Below are 15,229 nucleotides of genomic sequence, written 5' to 3'. Positions count from 1 at the left end.
ATTTATGGAGGTTAAAAATGGGCAGATTTATGGAGGTTTATAGCCCATCCATTTCAACCTCCACAAATGGAAGGGTTATGATGATCCTATGAAGTTGATTTTTTGTGCACACCCTATCTATGTGGGGGCCTATCATATGAATGCTTTGGATCATCCAAACAAAGTGGGCCCCTTATGTTTTTAAGCGCCACCTCATATAAGCTACATGAGGTGACACCTTAGGAACTCTATTCTCATATATATATATATATATATATATATATATATATATATATATATATATATATATGAGAGAACATTTCCTACACACTTGTGTAGGTAAGTTACCTACACACTAGCTTAAAATACAGTGGGGGCCCATATTGTTTGGGTGATCCAAACAATTCATTTGAATGGTCCTCACATAGATAGGGTGTCCACAAAAAATCAGATCCATAGGATCATCCTAACCATTCAAACTATGGAGGCAAAAAATGGACTAATTTGTGAAGGTTTATACACGTCCATTTTACCTCCACAAATCGTAGGGTTGGGATGATCCTATGGATGTTAGAGGGAAATGATATAGTTATGGCTTATTTAGAGGGATATAATTATAGGATGAAGTTCCCTGTAAATAAGAGTTGAACTGTGGTGGTTCTAAGTTATTTTTTCATGTGTAAATCAAACAATGGAAAAATCAGGAAATTGTGGAAAAGTTCTTTTCCAAACATTTCCAGAAAATTCCTTGAGCTCAACAGACCTTAGATTTCACATAAGACACAGGGATAAATTTGTTAAAAAAACCTTATTTCCTTTGATCTTATGAATGTTATCAGGGATGAGAAGGGATGGCAAGAAATATGAATAAATAGAGTTTTAACAACTTTTCAACATTTTGTTGTTTTGAAAAGAATATCATAGTGGTGAATCGACAGAAAAAACTATACTTGTGGGATGATCCTAACATTCCATTTGATTGCTTGCTAATGAAAGATGAAGAAAAATTTATCAATGTCCAAAATTCTTTTTATATCATTGAATGGTTGAAATATAATTCAAAGTCATTTCTCACAATGTGTCAAGGAACCCTCTAACAATCCAAATCATACTAACATCATGTGGATGAGAAGTGACTATATATCAATAAATAAAATTCTCTACTCAAAATAGGATCGACTTTTTCTGATTTTTAGCCACTTCCCACTCTCATCTCAATCATGCCCTCTCAAATCTGTCTCTTTCTCCCACCCGCCACCTTTCTCTCACCACTTAGAGGCACTAATTTATAATGAAAAAAATTCCTGGCTGCCGGATATGGTGTTAAAGTTTTCCTCTTTTGTTGATCTGACTACTGGTTTTAATTCGTAAAATTCACTTTCCAAGTCCTCTATTTTATGGCCATTAAGTTGATGTGCTAGGATCTTTTGTAGATAATTTTTGGGTTGGGGTTGAGCCTCTAGCTCAGTTGGCAGTAGCTCAATTGGTTGGTAAAAGGCTTTGTTACCGGGAAAAAAAAATGATTTTATCGAACATGAAGACCACTAAATGAATGTTCTAGATCAAGTACACAAAATTTGAATATCCTCTTAATATTGAACACAAAATTTGAATTTCCTCCTAATATTGATTTCGCATTATCTTCCTACCTTTGGCTGGTTGATTGACATACAGGGAGAACTTTACAACTTAGCCCGATAACCATAGAGACTCAAGGGGTGCAACTCGGGCCAAGTTGGATCGGGTTGAGGCCAACCCAAGATAGCATTCCCTCAACTTAGCCTCAGATTGAGAATGGTCAACCCTAAACCAACCCGCATTTAAATCTCTCAACCCTAACCCAACCCATCTAACCTGAAATCGGGTCGGGTCAGGTTCGGGTTCCCCAAGGGCCGAACAGAAAAATACAAGAAAAAACATAATCCAAAGAAAATCGAGATAAAATTAGAGGATGAAGGACGGATTTGGGTTGCCAAGGACTCAACCCTAACCGGACTGAAAATTAAATCGGGTTGGCTTTTCCCAACCCTGACCCAACCCAACATGAGGAAATGCCAACCCAATCCAAGCCAAAATCAGGTTGAACCTGTCAGGTTCGGGTTGAGCCCGACCCATAGTGCACCCCTAATAGAGACGGGTTTAGGTTTTGGGATGCTTTTGGTTCCCTTCTAGGATGAATTCACCCCTTATTTTTCAAAATGGACTGTATAGCCCACACCGTAGGATGATCCAAACCGTCCATTTGATGGGCCACAATGTAAATAGGTTATGCCCCAAAAAATCATTTCCATAGGATGATCCCAACCATCCGATCTATAGAGGTTTGATTATAGAGTTTCTCTATAAAACACACAACGGCCAGGGAAACCCACGTCGCATTTTGAGCGATGTCTCGAGGAGTCCATCTCTTTTCCAGTAACGTTCCAGGTGGGTTTTTTCTTATCCTCCAATTTCTCTCTGTCCTGAACATTTTCTGCTTTGTTTTTGCAACTTACTGCTTGGACTAGATGTTCTAAGAGTATAAATTTGTAATTGTGTTTTGTGTATTGTTTCTGCAAATGGGTGAAGAAGGTTTGATTGATTTTCGGATCTTTTTTTTATTTTTATGCATTCATAGGATGACTGGTACGTGGGCCTGTAAGGTCAGTTGCTTTATGGGTTATTATGATGTTTTACATGAAATTCTCGTCTATTATGTTGTTTTTGAGAATGGGTATTTAGGATTTTGAGGAATGAAGTGATAAAAAAAATTCTTATCCTCCCAAAACTTATTAAAAGGTTTTAGACCCTTTTTTACACTTTTATTAGAAGATTTGTTGAAATACAAGGTCCACATGCAACTATCTAATGTGAGAAGAAACCACATGGAAGAAGATGGAAAGGAAGGAAAAGATTTAGAGAATATCCATTTAACAGATAAAATCTGTAAACCACAACAATAAACATTAAACAGATGCTTTATAGATCTAGTTCTAGTAAAAATAGGTTATATAGTTAAACTTGGATTCTAGTTTCTAAGTATTTTTCAATTCCCTTTTAAACAAAAAAAAACATTAAATTTTAGGGAAGTGATATCAGCACAACCATTTTTTGATATTATCACTAACACATCTTGTCTTTTAGTATTTAAAGAGCTGTCATAAGGTTATTACAGTTCCCAAAATGCTCTCATAAGGCAATTCAAAAAGAAAACACAAGTTGGGTCTCTGCTATTATTAAACATGGTTGTGCTAATATCATTTCCCAATTTTTATTGTAGATCCACTTTGTTGTCTAAATCTCTAAGCACTTCAAAGGAATAGCTATTTATTTGGAAATATTCTTAAACAACTATTATTCTTAGCCTAACATGCCTAAATTTTCCCAGTTTAGAAAGGGGTTTTAACCAGTGTTTCAAAACTTGGATGTGGTTCGAAACATGGCCAAAGAAAATCCTAGTCAATTCAGTACGACGAGGTCGAGCACTCGATTGATGCAGCTGAGTGCTTGGTTGATGTGGTCATAACTTGGGCAAGTCAAAGAAGTTTTGATTGACTTTGTAGGGCAAACCACGGATTTGGACCGGAATGCGGCCTAGGTAAAAGGGAGTCAACCCGTGGGAGTCCCGACGACGTGGGGGAGTTTTGAAACTATGATTTTAACACTTATTCTTATTGCTAAGTTCAAATTAATAATGTTACTATCTATTGGACTCACTCGATATAGATATGTGGCATACGTGGTGATGTGGCCATCCATGCATCACGCTGTATTGGCTGGCGTAATTGTCTTTACTTCCATTGCCCCTGCTCTTCATTCTCCTCGGCCGAATCTTTGGGTCGAAGAAAGTTCCTGCTTACCTAGCTCATGTTCAAACCATTAAAGAAATTTTTTTCTTATAGACCAAAGTGGGAAAAACCATCCAAGGTCCTACTGGTCCACTAACTTGATGATTGTTTCACTTTCCACGAATACCTGCATTCCCATCTTTGTTTCTGTTGAAGTATTTGTACATCAACAACTCCCCTGTACCTATTTTGAGCCCTATACCTTTTGAGTTTGCAATACAACCATCAAGCTTTCAAGATAGCCTAAAAAATCGAAAGTACTGGGAAACAAAATTGGAGTGTGACATTGGGAAATCTTGCTCATGTATATAACATTTCTTTATTTCCATGATGATATGCCAGAGGTTTCTGACCCTATACATAGACTATCTTGTCTAATAATCAGAGGCTCATTGGCTCTCTTTCGGGTTAATGACTTGTTATCACCACTCCCATTGGCACAAGCGCAAATCTCTTTTGGTAAAAAACAAGCACAATCTCTTTTGGTAAAAAACAAGCACAATCTCTTTTGGTAAAAAACAAGCACTATCTCTTTTGGTGAAAAACCATGCAGCAACTCATTTTTGTAACTCTCCAATAAAGGCTCTTGTTGCCTTTTCCATAAACATCGATTCAAGTGTTGACATTGAACCTTACTTACATCTTCAACAATGCAAGCATTTTTTGAACAGTTACACAATGTAGACTTTAGTCATTACCGTCAGGACCATTACCATCAGAGTTGATACCACTACTTTGTACTATTGCAATGAGCACCACCGCTCCACTGTCGAACGTATAACAGGACGAACTTATCCTTGTTACCTATTATGTAGCAATTAGTGACTAAAACTTGAAGCACCAATCTAATCATTCATTAGGTCTATCTTTCCCTTCCATGAGGTTTGTTCTTTATTACAAGTCGCCTCTTATGAAACTTCAAAATAGTAAGTGCTAGCTTACTTTTGTTGTTGCAAGCTCATGATAATCTCTTTGATCAATACTTCCACTCTCAACGTCGTTACAGCATGCAAACAATCAGCAAGACTCTTCTTCTACATTAATCCTCTTCATTGTTTAATTTGCTAACCGAGAGCCCCTCCCTTGATGATGATTTCCGATCGAATCAAGGGTCTATACAAATTTTGCCTGCATGAAATACGGCATATCGCCCTTTCATCAGCGGTATGATCAAGTTCTCTAAATATGACACCCTTACACTGATTGCCCTACTAGTTCAACTTCTCCCCACTTCCTTAGGATACATATTTCTTAATGTGCTTCGTATTGTCTTCAACATCATTTTAACGGAAATGATTCACTTGCCTTCATCCATCAATCTTTGAGCTCCTAGTTTTTTAAGGTACCGCTGGGAATAATTACAGTTTGGTCCTTGAGATTCTAGGATGAATAATTACAGTTTGGTCTCCAATATTTGCTTGTTTTGGGTCTGTTTCTTCTTCTTCTTCTTTTTCTTTTTTGTTCATTTTAAATCTCTCTCTCTCTCTCTCTCTCTCTCTCTCTCTCTCTCTCTCTGGGTAAGTTGATGCTTCTCTCAAGCTTTTATGTAGCTTGTAGATTTTATTAGCTTCAAATCCTGGAATTTATAGATGTCATTGGGTACGAGTCTGAGAATATGAATTGTTTTTTTTTTTTTTTGGTCAAGAAGTTTCTATTGTCACCTTGGAGCTAAATTTTCTGGTCCAATTTTAATGTTTATGAAGTTATGGATCTCAAGACACGTTTTCCCACATTCTCATTCATATTAGAAGCTTTGAACCAAGGCTGTCCTATGCTCAGATGATAGTGAAAAATGGTCGTGCTTTTCAATAATTTATGGCTTATGAACTAGTAACGGTTTCATATTTCATCCAATCAAATAGCTATGGTGCCTTCTGCCCTTAGTTACGGTTGTCTAACTACAAGCTTTGATATGTAACTCATCTATATTAGAGCTCTTGTCAAAAGTGGGCCATTATTTAATGTAACTGTAGTACACATCCTGAAATTTGGTTTCTTCCTCGAATTGATCTCAAGTATGATCACTTCTCAATGACATAATGTTTTATAGACATGAACATCTTTCCCTTATATGTGGAATGTTGCCCATGGTATCTTAGTTTATCTACATAGCCAGTGGGATAGAATTAATTATGTCGAATGTAGCTGCTTCCGTGTTTATAATGTGGTTTGCTTAATTTTGCTTACGTAAGGTCCCTGCCAAGCGTATGTTCATCTTCAATCTACTGAGTGTTGTTTCTCCATGATTCTGTGTAGTTGTGTGTGCCGAGTAAATTTTATCTGCTTGAGCAATCTGTCCATTTTCTCATAGTCTAGCTGATGTAGGCACTAAAAAGAGAAATAGAAGAAGAAGAAGAAGAAGAAAGAGAGGAGATTAGAAGTAGAAGAGGAGAATTTAGGGGGAAGAGAAGAAGAAGAATTCTGTAGGGAGAGAAGTTTCACTCAATAATCAATAATTCATTCAATCTTAACAAAAGAGCTGTAGTTTGGCCTATAAATAGGCAATTAACAATCCCTAAAGCACTAAAACACCCTAAATAATCATAAAGAGTAAAATAACCCTAATAATACCAACTAATCCCAAAAACACCCCTAAGGCAATAAAATAACAATAAAAAGATCTTTACGGGGCTCCTCGAGGGCGGCCCATTGAGAATAAACTCGCAAGGGACGTCGATCTCCATGATTTCCCTCCTGTTGAAAAGAACTCTCCTCTGGAGAGTGAATAGTTAGGTACTGCTCCAAAATGTCGGGGTCCAAACGGCGAAGCTCCTCCTCAGCAAGCCAAGTAGCGTCAGAATCTGGCCAACGACGCCACTTGACAAGATAGCGCTGAAAACTACCGTGGCGTGATGAAACGATCTCATCGGCAAGTATAGCATCAATCTGGTCGGCAGGAAGTGGTGGAACTTGTGGAACCACTGGTACTGGGGTTGGAACAAAAGAGCTGGCAGTCCGACCTATATAATCATCTGTCGGCATAGAAGGAGGCTCGAAGGTACCTCCATATGTGATAAGATCTTCGATATTGAATACAAGACTAATATTCATATCAGCTGGTAAGTCTATTAAATATGCATTAGGGCCATACTTACAAAGGATACGAAAAGGTCCAATGGCTCGAGCATGCAACTTTTTGAAAGAATGGCGAGGGTAACGCTCAGGACGAATACGAACCATAACATAGTCGCCTTTATTAAACTCAAGAGTCCTACGATGTACATCAGCGGCTAGTTTGTAGTCAACATTACTTGTAGCAATCCTACGACGTATATCAGCATGTAGGTCACGGATGTGCTGGACAAAAGAATCGGCTGACTGAGAGGGACGGGCATCAGGGGGTAATGATATAAGATCAACAGGCTGATGAGGGTTGACGCCATCAACACTCTCAAAGGGGCTTTTTCCAATAGTCCGATTAACAGAACTATTGTACGCGAACTCAGCAGTTGGTAACAAAAGATCCCATGTACTTGGACGGTCTCCTACTAAACATCTCGACAAATCACCCAAACTACGATTAGCGACCTCAGTCTGACCATCAGTCTGTGGATGAAATGCTGATGAAAACTTCAATTGTGTTCTGAAGAGTTTCCAAAGTGTCCTCCAAAAATAGCTAACGAATTTGACATCTCTATCAGGTACAATGGAAATTGGTAGCCCTTGAAGTTTGACGACCTCCTTAAAGAACAGCTTAGCAACCTGCACGGCGTCAGCTGTCTTGCTACACGGGACAAAGTGAGTCATCCGTGAGACTCGAACTACCACAACCAGGATAGAGTCATGTCCTCGAGCTGTCCTAGGTAGTCCTAGGACAAAGTCCATGCCGACATCTTTCCATGGAGAATGAGGAATAGGCAAAGGCGTGTATAATCCAGTGTTTTGCTTATTAGCCTTTCCCAATTGGCAAGTACGACACTAAAAAACAACTCGCGCTACGTCTTTCTTTAAAGATGGCCAATAAAATCGATCATCGACTAACACGGAAGGTGGCTGATTTCACGAGGAAGTTCCAGGATAAAGGAATCACAATGAACTCTCCATTAATTCCATCACTAACTCGCAGGTCAATTATCATATGACCTCTTGTTTTGTATATAAGACCTTGTAACACTGTTGTGGCTTGTCTTTTGACACTTCCCCATCCTTTATCATGATATAATAATTTGTGAATCAAATAGAAACTATTTTTACTAACTCCCAACCGTGCATAACTGCATATAGCAGCCCCTTCCAATTCCAGACCTAGCTATATATAACCTGAACTTAGATCTGATACTAAAACCCCAGTCATAAACTCCTCAACAAAGATCCACACAAACTAATTATGTAGTTTAGATAAATTAATGTCATATTTCTGACGTTTAAATGTGCATCATTGACATAATCTCAAACGAACAGGCCTTAATATTTTCTGTAAACAGGCATGAATTCCTAGCAATTGCCTGGTGGATTTACAAAAAATAAGATGAGTGGGTTGGCATATATATAACATAGAAAGCGAGGGGTCAGGATAAAGAAGACAGGGAGTACACCCAGTTCACCAGGTTCTACTACTTCAGGGCCCAATCATATTCAAAAGGCGAGTTTGATCCTGGCTCAGAATGAACACTAGCCATATGCTTAACACGTGCAAGTCTAACATTGTTTTCGGAAAAATTATATAGACATAGAAACAATGCTAACTTATGAATGGTGAGTTTGTGAGCTAAATGTAAAAAAAAAATGGAAAACAGCACCTGGTAAGTGGTAAGTATCTGTTTGTCATGAAATATGAAAAATGCTATGGAATGGCAAGACATTTAGACTTTCAGCTGTCTTGCTGTTGTTGTTGACACCTAAAAATTCTCACTTGTTTAGAAGAAAAAGGACCCTAAGAAATTTGTGAGGTGCACTGCGTTGGTCGTCTAAATTAGTGCTTGAGGAATTCAATAATTGTAGTTATCAGCACTTTCTCCTAGGCTTTTCATTACTACATTAATAAATTATTTGAAATATAGCAGGGATTTAAAGAGTCGCTGTTTTGTACCTTATGGGTGTTATTTATTAGCGTTGTGTAGTCTGACATCGTCTATGATCATATTTTTAGAATATGTGTCCCTTTGCATAAGATGAGTGTAGCGGAGATGTGAATGTTTAGATCGATGTGCGGCCACACAAGGTTAGATAAAATTAAAAATGAAGACATCCGTAAAAAGGTGGGGGTGGGACCAATGGAGGAGAAGATGAGAGAGCACCGCTTAAGATGGTTTGGGCATATCCAATGTAGGCCTGTGGCTGCTCCAGTGAGAAGAAGTGAATTGTGCCAAGTTGATGGCGTAAAAAGAGGTAGGGGCAGACCGAAAATAACTTGGGTAGAAACAGTGAGGAAAGACTTGATGGCTAGGAACATAACTGAGAACATGACCTTGCATAGGAGAGAATGGAAGAAAATGATCCATGTAGACGAACCCAACTACTGTCATGATTCGACATAGTCAATTTGAGCCGGGTAGATTCTTTCACCTTCTTCATGAAAATTTTCTAAAGGATTCATTACCCAATCCCAACTAGTTTGGGACAAAGGCTTTGTTGAGTTGAGTTGAGTTGAGATAATTCATTAGCCGATGTTGGCTTCATGGTGGTTCATTTGGAAGGAAAGAAATTCCCGAGTATTTGACGAAGTGGCAAAATCGTTTTACTGGATATTTATCAAGATCATTGCAGCGGTCATTTCTTGGGCTAGAAGCCTTTCTCTGTTTCATTTCGTCTCAGGCTATGATCTATGGAAAGGTTGGCAGATTATTTGCAAGGAGGGGGTTAGCAAAGTCAAAATTAATCAATCTTGGCTCCCTCCTCCAGATGGGATGTTAAAGATGAATTTCGATGGATCATCTCTTGGCAATCCTGGTGATGCAGGGATTGGGGGTTTATGCAGAGATTCCAAGGGGGATGTTCTCTGGGCCTTCTCGGGCCCCATTGGTATGGCGGACTCTAATGAAGCGGAAGTGAGAGCAGTTCATTGTGGGATCAAGTTTTTGGATAATTCTGTGTTAGATAAGGTGATAGTGGAAGGGGACTCCTCTAATGTTGTTCTCTGGCTTTTGGGTGCAGCTTCTCCTCCGTGGCAGTTTTTATCTTTCTTATAGGAAATTGATGATATAGTTCTTGACTCGTCTATATTGTTTAAGCATGTGAGGAGATCTGCTAATTCAGATGCTGACTCCCTAGCAAGGGGTGGTGTTTTTAGGTCTAGTCTGGAGCGGTTTGATTATCTCCCACCATGATTTTGTATTTTCTTTTCTTTCTCCTTCTGTAATTTGTTTTGAACCTTCTCAGTTCGCCTTTTAATATATTCTCATTTTACCGTCTAAAAAAAAAAGAATTCATTAGCCGATCCCAACTAGTTTGGGTCAAAGGCTTAGAGTTGAGTTGAGTAATGAATATCAATAGACTACCAATTTTTGTTTGGAAAGATTACTAGAAAACTTACCATTAAAAAAAAATGGTTACTAGAAAACTTGTATTTGTCATTTAAAATCTAGGATGAAAGTTTTGGTCCAGATGCTTGACCCATGTTTTTTCTTTGAATGGTAGATAGTATTAATATTATCGAAAGGAGACCGAGATGGTCAATACAGATAATACAAGATCGAAGAAGGGGGGAGATAATCAATTTGCTCCAATCTTTCTTTGGATACCCCATATTTTGCTAGCTTATCCGCTACCCCATTTGCGCTCCGCTTGACATGATAATTGACTATTTGTGAACCTCCAATATTATCTTGAATCTCATAAAAAAGAGCCGCAAATCTCCAAGGAGTTGAGTGAGTTCCATTAAACCACCTAATTACATTCTCTGAGTCTTTTTCTATCTCCACCTTTTCCAATTCAACATTGTTTAGAAGTTTGATTCCATGGTATGGCTCGCACTTCCGCCTCATTTGCATCCGAAATACCTATTGGGCCCGAATAGCCCGAACAACATTTCCTTGGTCATCTCTTAATACTCCCCCTATCCAAAATACTCCCACTATTCCAGATGCTTGAGCCATGTTGCATGCAAACACTTTCTAGCTTGCAAGGAGATGCCAACTTTGGAACCAATTTTGGTATTAACGGAGATGCCATTCTATTTTCTTCAGCAAACAACCCGTAGCCATGAATAAGGAAACACTTAAACATGATTAAAAAGTTTTCCTCGACTTTTTAGGCTAGCAGCTCATACAAAATTCTCATTTAAATTTGTTTCATCTGCACAATGTTGTATGAACTTTGAAGTAACTTTTAATTGTTTCTCTATTACGAATTACGAGTTTGGAATTTATTATATGATGCTTAGAAGCTACAATGGTGAAAAAAGTATCTTTTGTTTTTAAAATGTCCTGAAATTAGTCTCGATCCATTTCGATGTTGTGTAAACTCATATCTTGGAAGCTCTGTAATGAATTAGTAGCAATAAAAAACTGTAAGAATCAAAACCTAAGTATAAATTATTTTGTTTCGATTGTTTTGATGCATACTTAAATATATCACCGGCTCATCTGAACTTCCACTGTATGAAAAATGGCTCTTTGTTTAGGTTATGGACTATCTGAGGGAAGATGTCTCCCCCGCTCGGGGTTCAAGATCCCACTGAGTAAAAAACTTGTTTATGGCTCCAAAAGGACATCACTTGTTTGTAATGCAAGCTCTAGTAACCCTAGAAAAAACCCAGATTTCTCGAGTCAAAACAAACAACGCAATGGGTTCTCTAGAAGCAAAAACATGCAAAACCAAGAGGAAGACCGCTCTGATGAAGAAACTGAGATTTTGTCCTCCAAAGACGGGCCATTACTTTCTCTCTCTGGAAGTTCAAAGTTTCAGGCCACTGCGAAGCCTGGACCAAGAGAAAAAGAGATTGTTGAACTTTTTAGAAAAGTCCAAGCCCAACTCCGCGAACGAGCTGCAATCAAAGAAGAGAAAAGGATTGAAGCTTTGCAAGGACAAGGAGAACGAGGAACAGTCGATTCCCTTCTCAAACTTCTAAGGAAACACTCAGCCAAGCAAGGGAAGAAAATTGAGAGCGAAGATTTTAATCTCGATCAGCCTGAAAGTAACAACTCAATCAATGGCGAGAAAAATTCAAATTTTTTCGATTCCAACTCCCTCGCAGCAGAGGAAATACAAGAACAACCAAATGTGGCTCCTTATACTAGGCCTGCATCAAAATTCTTGCGGAAGCACTCAGCCAAGCAAGGGAAGAGAAATGACAGCGAAGATTTTAATCTCGATCAGCCAGGAAGTAACAACTCAATCAACGGCCAGAAAAATTCGAACTTTTTGGATTCCAACTCCCTCGCACCAGAGGAAATACAAGAACAACCAAGTGTGGCTCCTTATACTAGGCCCGCATCAAAATTTCGGCGCAAATCTCCAGTGCCCAGAGTAAAATACCAACCAATTCTTTTCACTGAAAAAGATATCGGTTTGAGTTCACCATCAAAGTCACAGGGTAAGGAGAGAAAGAATATAGTTCAGTTGGACCCGGAGCCTGTTTCTTCGGATTTGCATGATGAAGGTTTTGTTCAGTTGGATGCAGAATCTTCAGATGTTGATGAAGCTTATGATGAAGTTGTGGAAGAACCATCATTGCCTGTTGAACATACTGTTATAAGCTCATTAAAACTATCTGAACTGAGGGTTCTTGCAAAGTCTCGCGGTGTTAAAGGGTATTCAAAGCTGAAGAAAGCAGAGCTTGTTGAACTACTAAGTTAAGCTACTAGCTAATGCCCTCTGTATGGGTAGTTTCACTATCAATTTCTACAATGTATCTCGATACTTATGCCTCTGGTTCTCTTTCCCTTCATGTTTTTTCAGACATCTGTTAAGTTTTTCTTTAATTGTTAGAATTTTGTAAGCTAGGGGTTTTTAGGAGATATCATCAAATCAAGATATCATATTTGTTTTTCTTGCTTTGGCCTTTTAATGAGGTTTCAGATTGGGAAATGATATGTTCACCCCCTTTTCGTCCTTGGGCCACACCCCTTCTAGTGTATTTAGGACTACTCTTTTTACACTAGAAGGGGTGTGGCCCAAGGACCAAAAGGGGGTGAAAAATATCACTTCCCTTTCAGATTTTCCTTATTGTTGGATTGCTTGCCCGTTATCTCTTGTGTTTATAGGCAGCCTCTTGGTGTGTCCCTTATTTTGAACACTTGAACCCTAAACTTTTTTGGAACTGAGACCTTGAATCCTAAACCAATGCCTAAGATAGGAACAGCTCCTATTTATAAGTTTGTCATCTTCATAGACTGAGGACTCATCATATTCATAGAAATGAAAAACTTACAACGAAAGCCTAAATTAACGGTAGTCATGGGTGCAACTTGGGCTGGATTCAACCCACAATATTTCTGCTCGGTTTGGGTTGGCATTTACTAGGGTTGGGTTCGGAAAAGCTGACCTGATTTAATTTTGGGCTCGGTTAGAATTTCGGTCTTTGGCGATCCTACCCGATCATGACAAACCCAACCCCGTCCAATTTGGAAAATGGGGTTAGAAGGGTTGTGTTAGGGTTAAGAGATTTAGAGGTGGTTTGGTTTAGGGTTGACCCTCCTCGACCCGAGGCAGGGGTTAAGTCGGGTTGAGGTAATGCGACCCGGGTTGGGCTTATGGTTGGCCTTGGCCTCAACCTAACTCAGCCTGACCCGAGTTGCACTCCATCAGTAGAAGAGAAGGATATTATTACACTGAACTCCCTATTCTCAGTATTTCTAGAGGCACCACCATTGACAAACTCAAGCAGTTTCATGGAAACTCAGTTTGACCAAGGTTAGGGGTAAGTAAGCAGAGGGCATTTCGCTGATGATGGGCTGTTGCATTGCAGTTAACCAAATCATGGTCAATTCCACTTTCGTCAATGAAATCCTGTTTTGTAAGTGTTTTCCTTCAAAAATAAAATAAAATAAAAAATACAGTGGGGTCCTATGGAGAACAGCCCGGGTGGTGGGGATAAGATAAATCCCGGCTGGATACACTACCCATGGTTTGGACAAAAAAACGGAAACACAAAAATCTGCAGTTAAAATTTTATAGTTTTTACAAAATATAGTGAGGGTAAAGTTAGAAAGTTGTGTTGGGGGAAGGGGTGGAGCAAGGAATTTACACTTGGGTGGTCGAACTAATTTACACTTTGCATGCACTTGTAATTTGCGGGCGGGGGGGGGGGGGGGGGAGGAGGGGATGAGGTCTAACTAGCTTTATATAGAAAACAATTTTTGAAGGGAATTTACATTTCAAAAAAGGGATTTTGCAGGTCATTGCCTCCATTCTATATGTGGCTCTGCCTCTGGTTGGGGGTTCCATACAAAAGCAAAGATCCCATGTCGTAAAAGTGAGTGGATGTTGACGGACTTATAAGGGAATGGGCACCCTTCCCATAACAGAGAGCTTTTTAAGGATGAGTTATACTCGGGCCTCAATAAGTTGATCAAAAAATACGTTTAAAACATGTATAAAACTTTTTCTTCCAAGAAAAAAACCGAGCTAATGTAAAAGTTTTAAACTCAATTCAAGTCAACCCAACTAGTTGGGGTTGGCTAATGAATTCTTTAGAAAATTTCATGAAGAAGGTGAAAGGATTTACCTGGCTCAAATTGACTTAGTCTAATCCTGACACTAGTTGGGTTTGTCTACATGGATCATTTTCTTTCATTCTATCCTATCCAAGGTCATATTCTCTGTTACGTTCCTAGCTCTCAAGTCTTTCCTTACTGTTTCCACCCAAGTTGTTTTTGGTTTGCCCTACCTCTTTTAATGTAAAAGTTTTAAACGGATTTTTTTTAAAAAGTTTTGCTAACTATGCTCTAGAGGAAATTCCTTTGTAGTGCATAAAGAAATCCAGATATTGCCTAATTTTTTGAGAGGTTTTTTTTAAAGATATAAGACTATTTTAGTTATTTAAATACATAATTCGTGATTTGAGGTTTATGAAATGCAATGAAAGATTTTTTTTACTCACCCATCTAGAATCCTTAAAACATTTTTTAAGTTTTTTAAACTTAAAATCAATGGCCAAATATCCTTGCAGATAACGCCTTGCAATAAGGACATCCTTTTTTAACTCCACTTGAGACCATGGTTTTAAATTTCGGTTTCGGTACCGGTTTTGGTACCCCACCAAAATCGAAATTTCGCTCAAAATCCGACGGACTAATAAAAAGAATATTTTATTCGTTATCGTAATCCCTAAAATTCTGGTCGAAATTTCGGGATAATTATAAAATAATTAAAAAATAAAAAAATTGGTCGAAATCCCTAAAATTTCGCACGAAATTTCGTCCGAAATTTTAAATTTTCGTATGAAATAATGACACGTTTCGGGTATGTGCCATTTCGATTTCGGTCTCCACCGAAACCCGAAATTTTGGATTTCGGTCAAAATTTAAAACCATGCTTGAGAC

General features: G+C 38.5%; 1 protein-coding gene across 1 annotated transcript; it reads left to right on the top strand.

Annotated features, from left to right (window-relative positions):
• The first annotated feature begins 2,267 nt into the window (after window positions 1-2,267).
• Window positions 2,268-12,738, top strand: LOC143858731 (rho-N domain-containing protein 1, chloroplastic-like). Its single transcript, XM_077369447.1, has 2 exons — window positions 2,268-2,406; window positions 11,368-12,738. The coding sequence occupies exons 1-2, from the start codon at window positions 2,367-2,369 to the stop codon at window positions 12,540-12,542; spliced, it is 1,215 nt and encodes a 404-aa protein (XP_077225562.1). The 5' UTR covers window positions 2,268-2,366; the 3' UTR covers window positions 12,543-12,738.
• Window positions 12,739-15,229: the final 2,491 nt, after the last annotated feature.

This window comes from Tasmannia lanceolata, unplaced genomic scaffold, assembly GCF_043159265.1.
Source record: "Tasmannia lanceolata isolate RefF3 unplaced genomic scaffold, GAP_Taslan_0.1 ptg000026l, whole genome shotgun sequence".
Lineage (NCBI taxonomy): Eukaryota > Viridiplantae > Streptophyta > Magnoliopsida > Canellales > Winteraceae > Tasmannia > Tasmannia lanceolata.
Note: the sequence above shows the minus strand (reverse complement) of the source record. Positions and strands in the feature narration are given on the sequence as shown.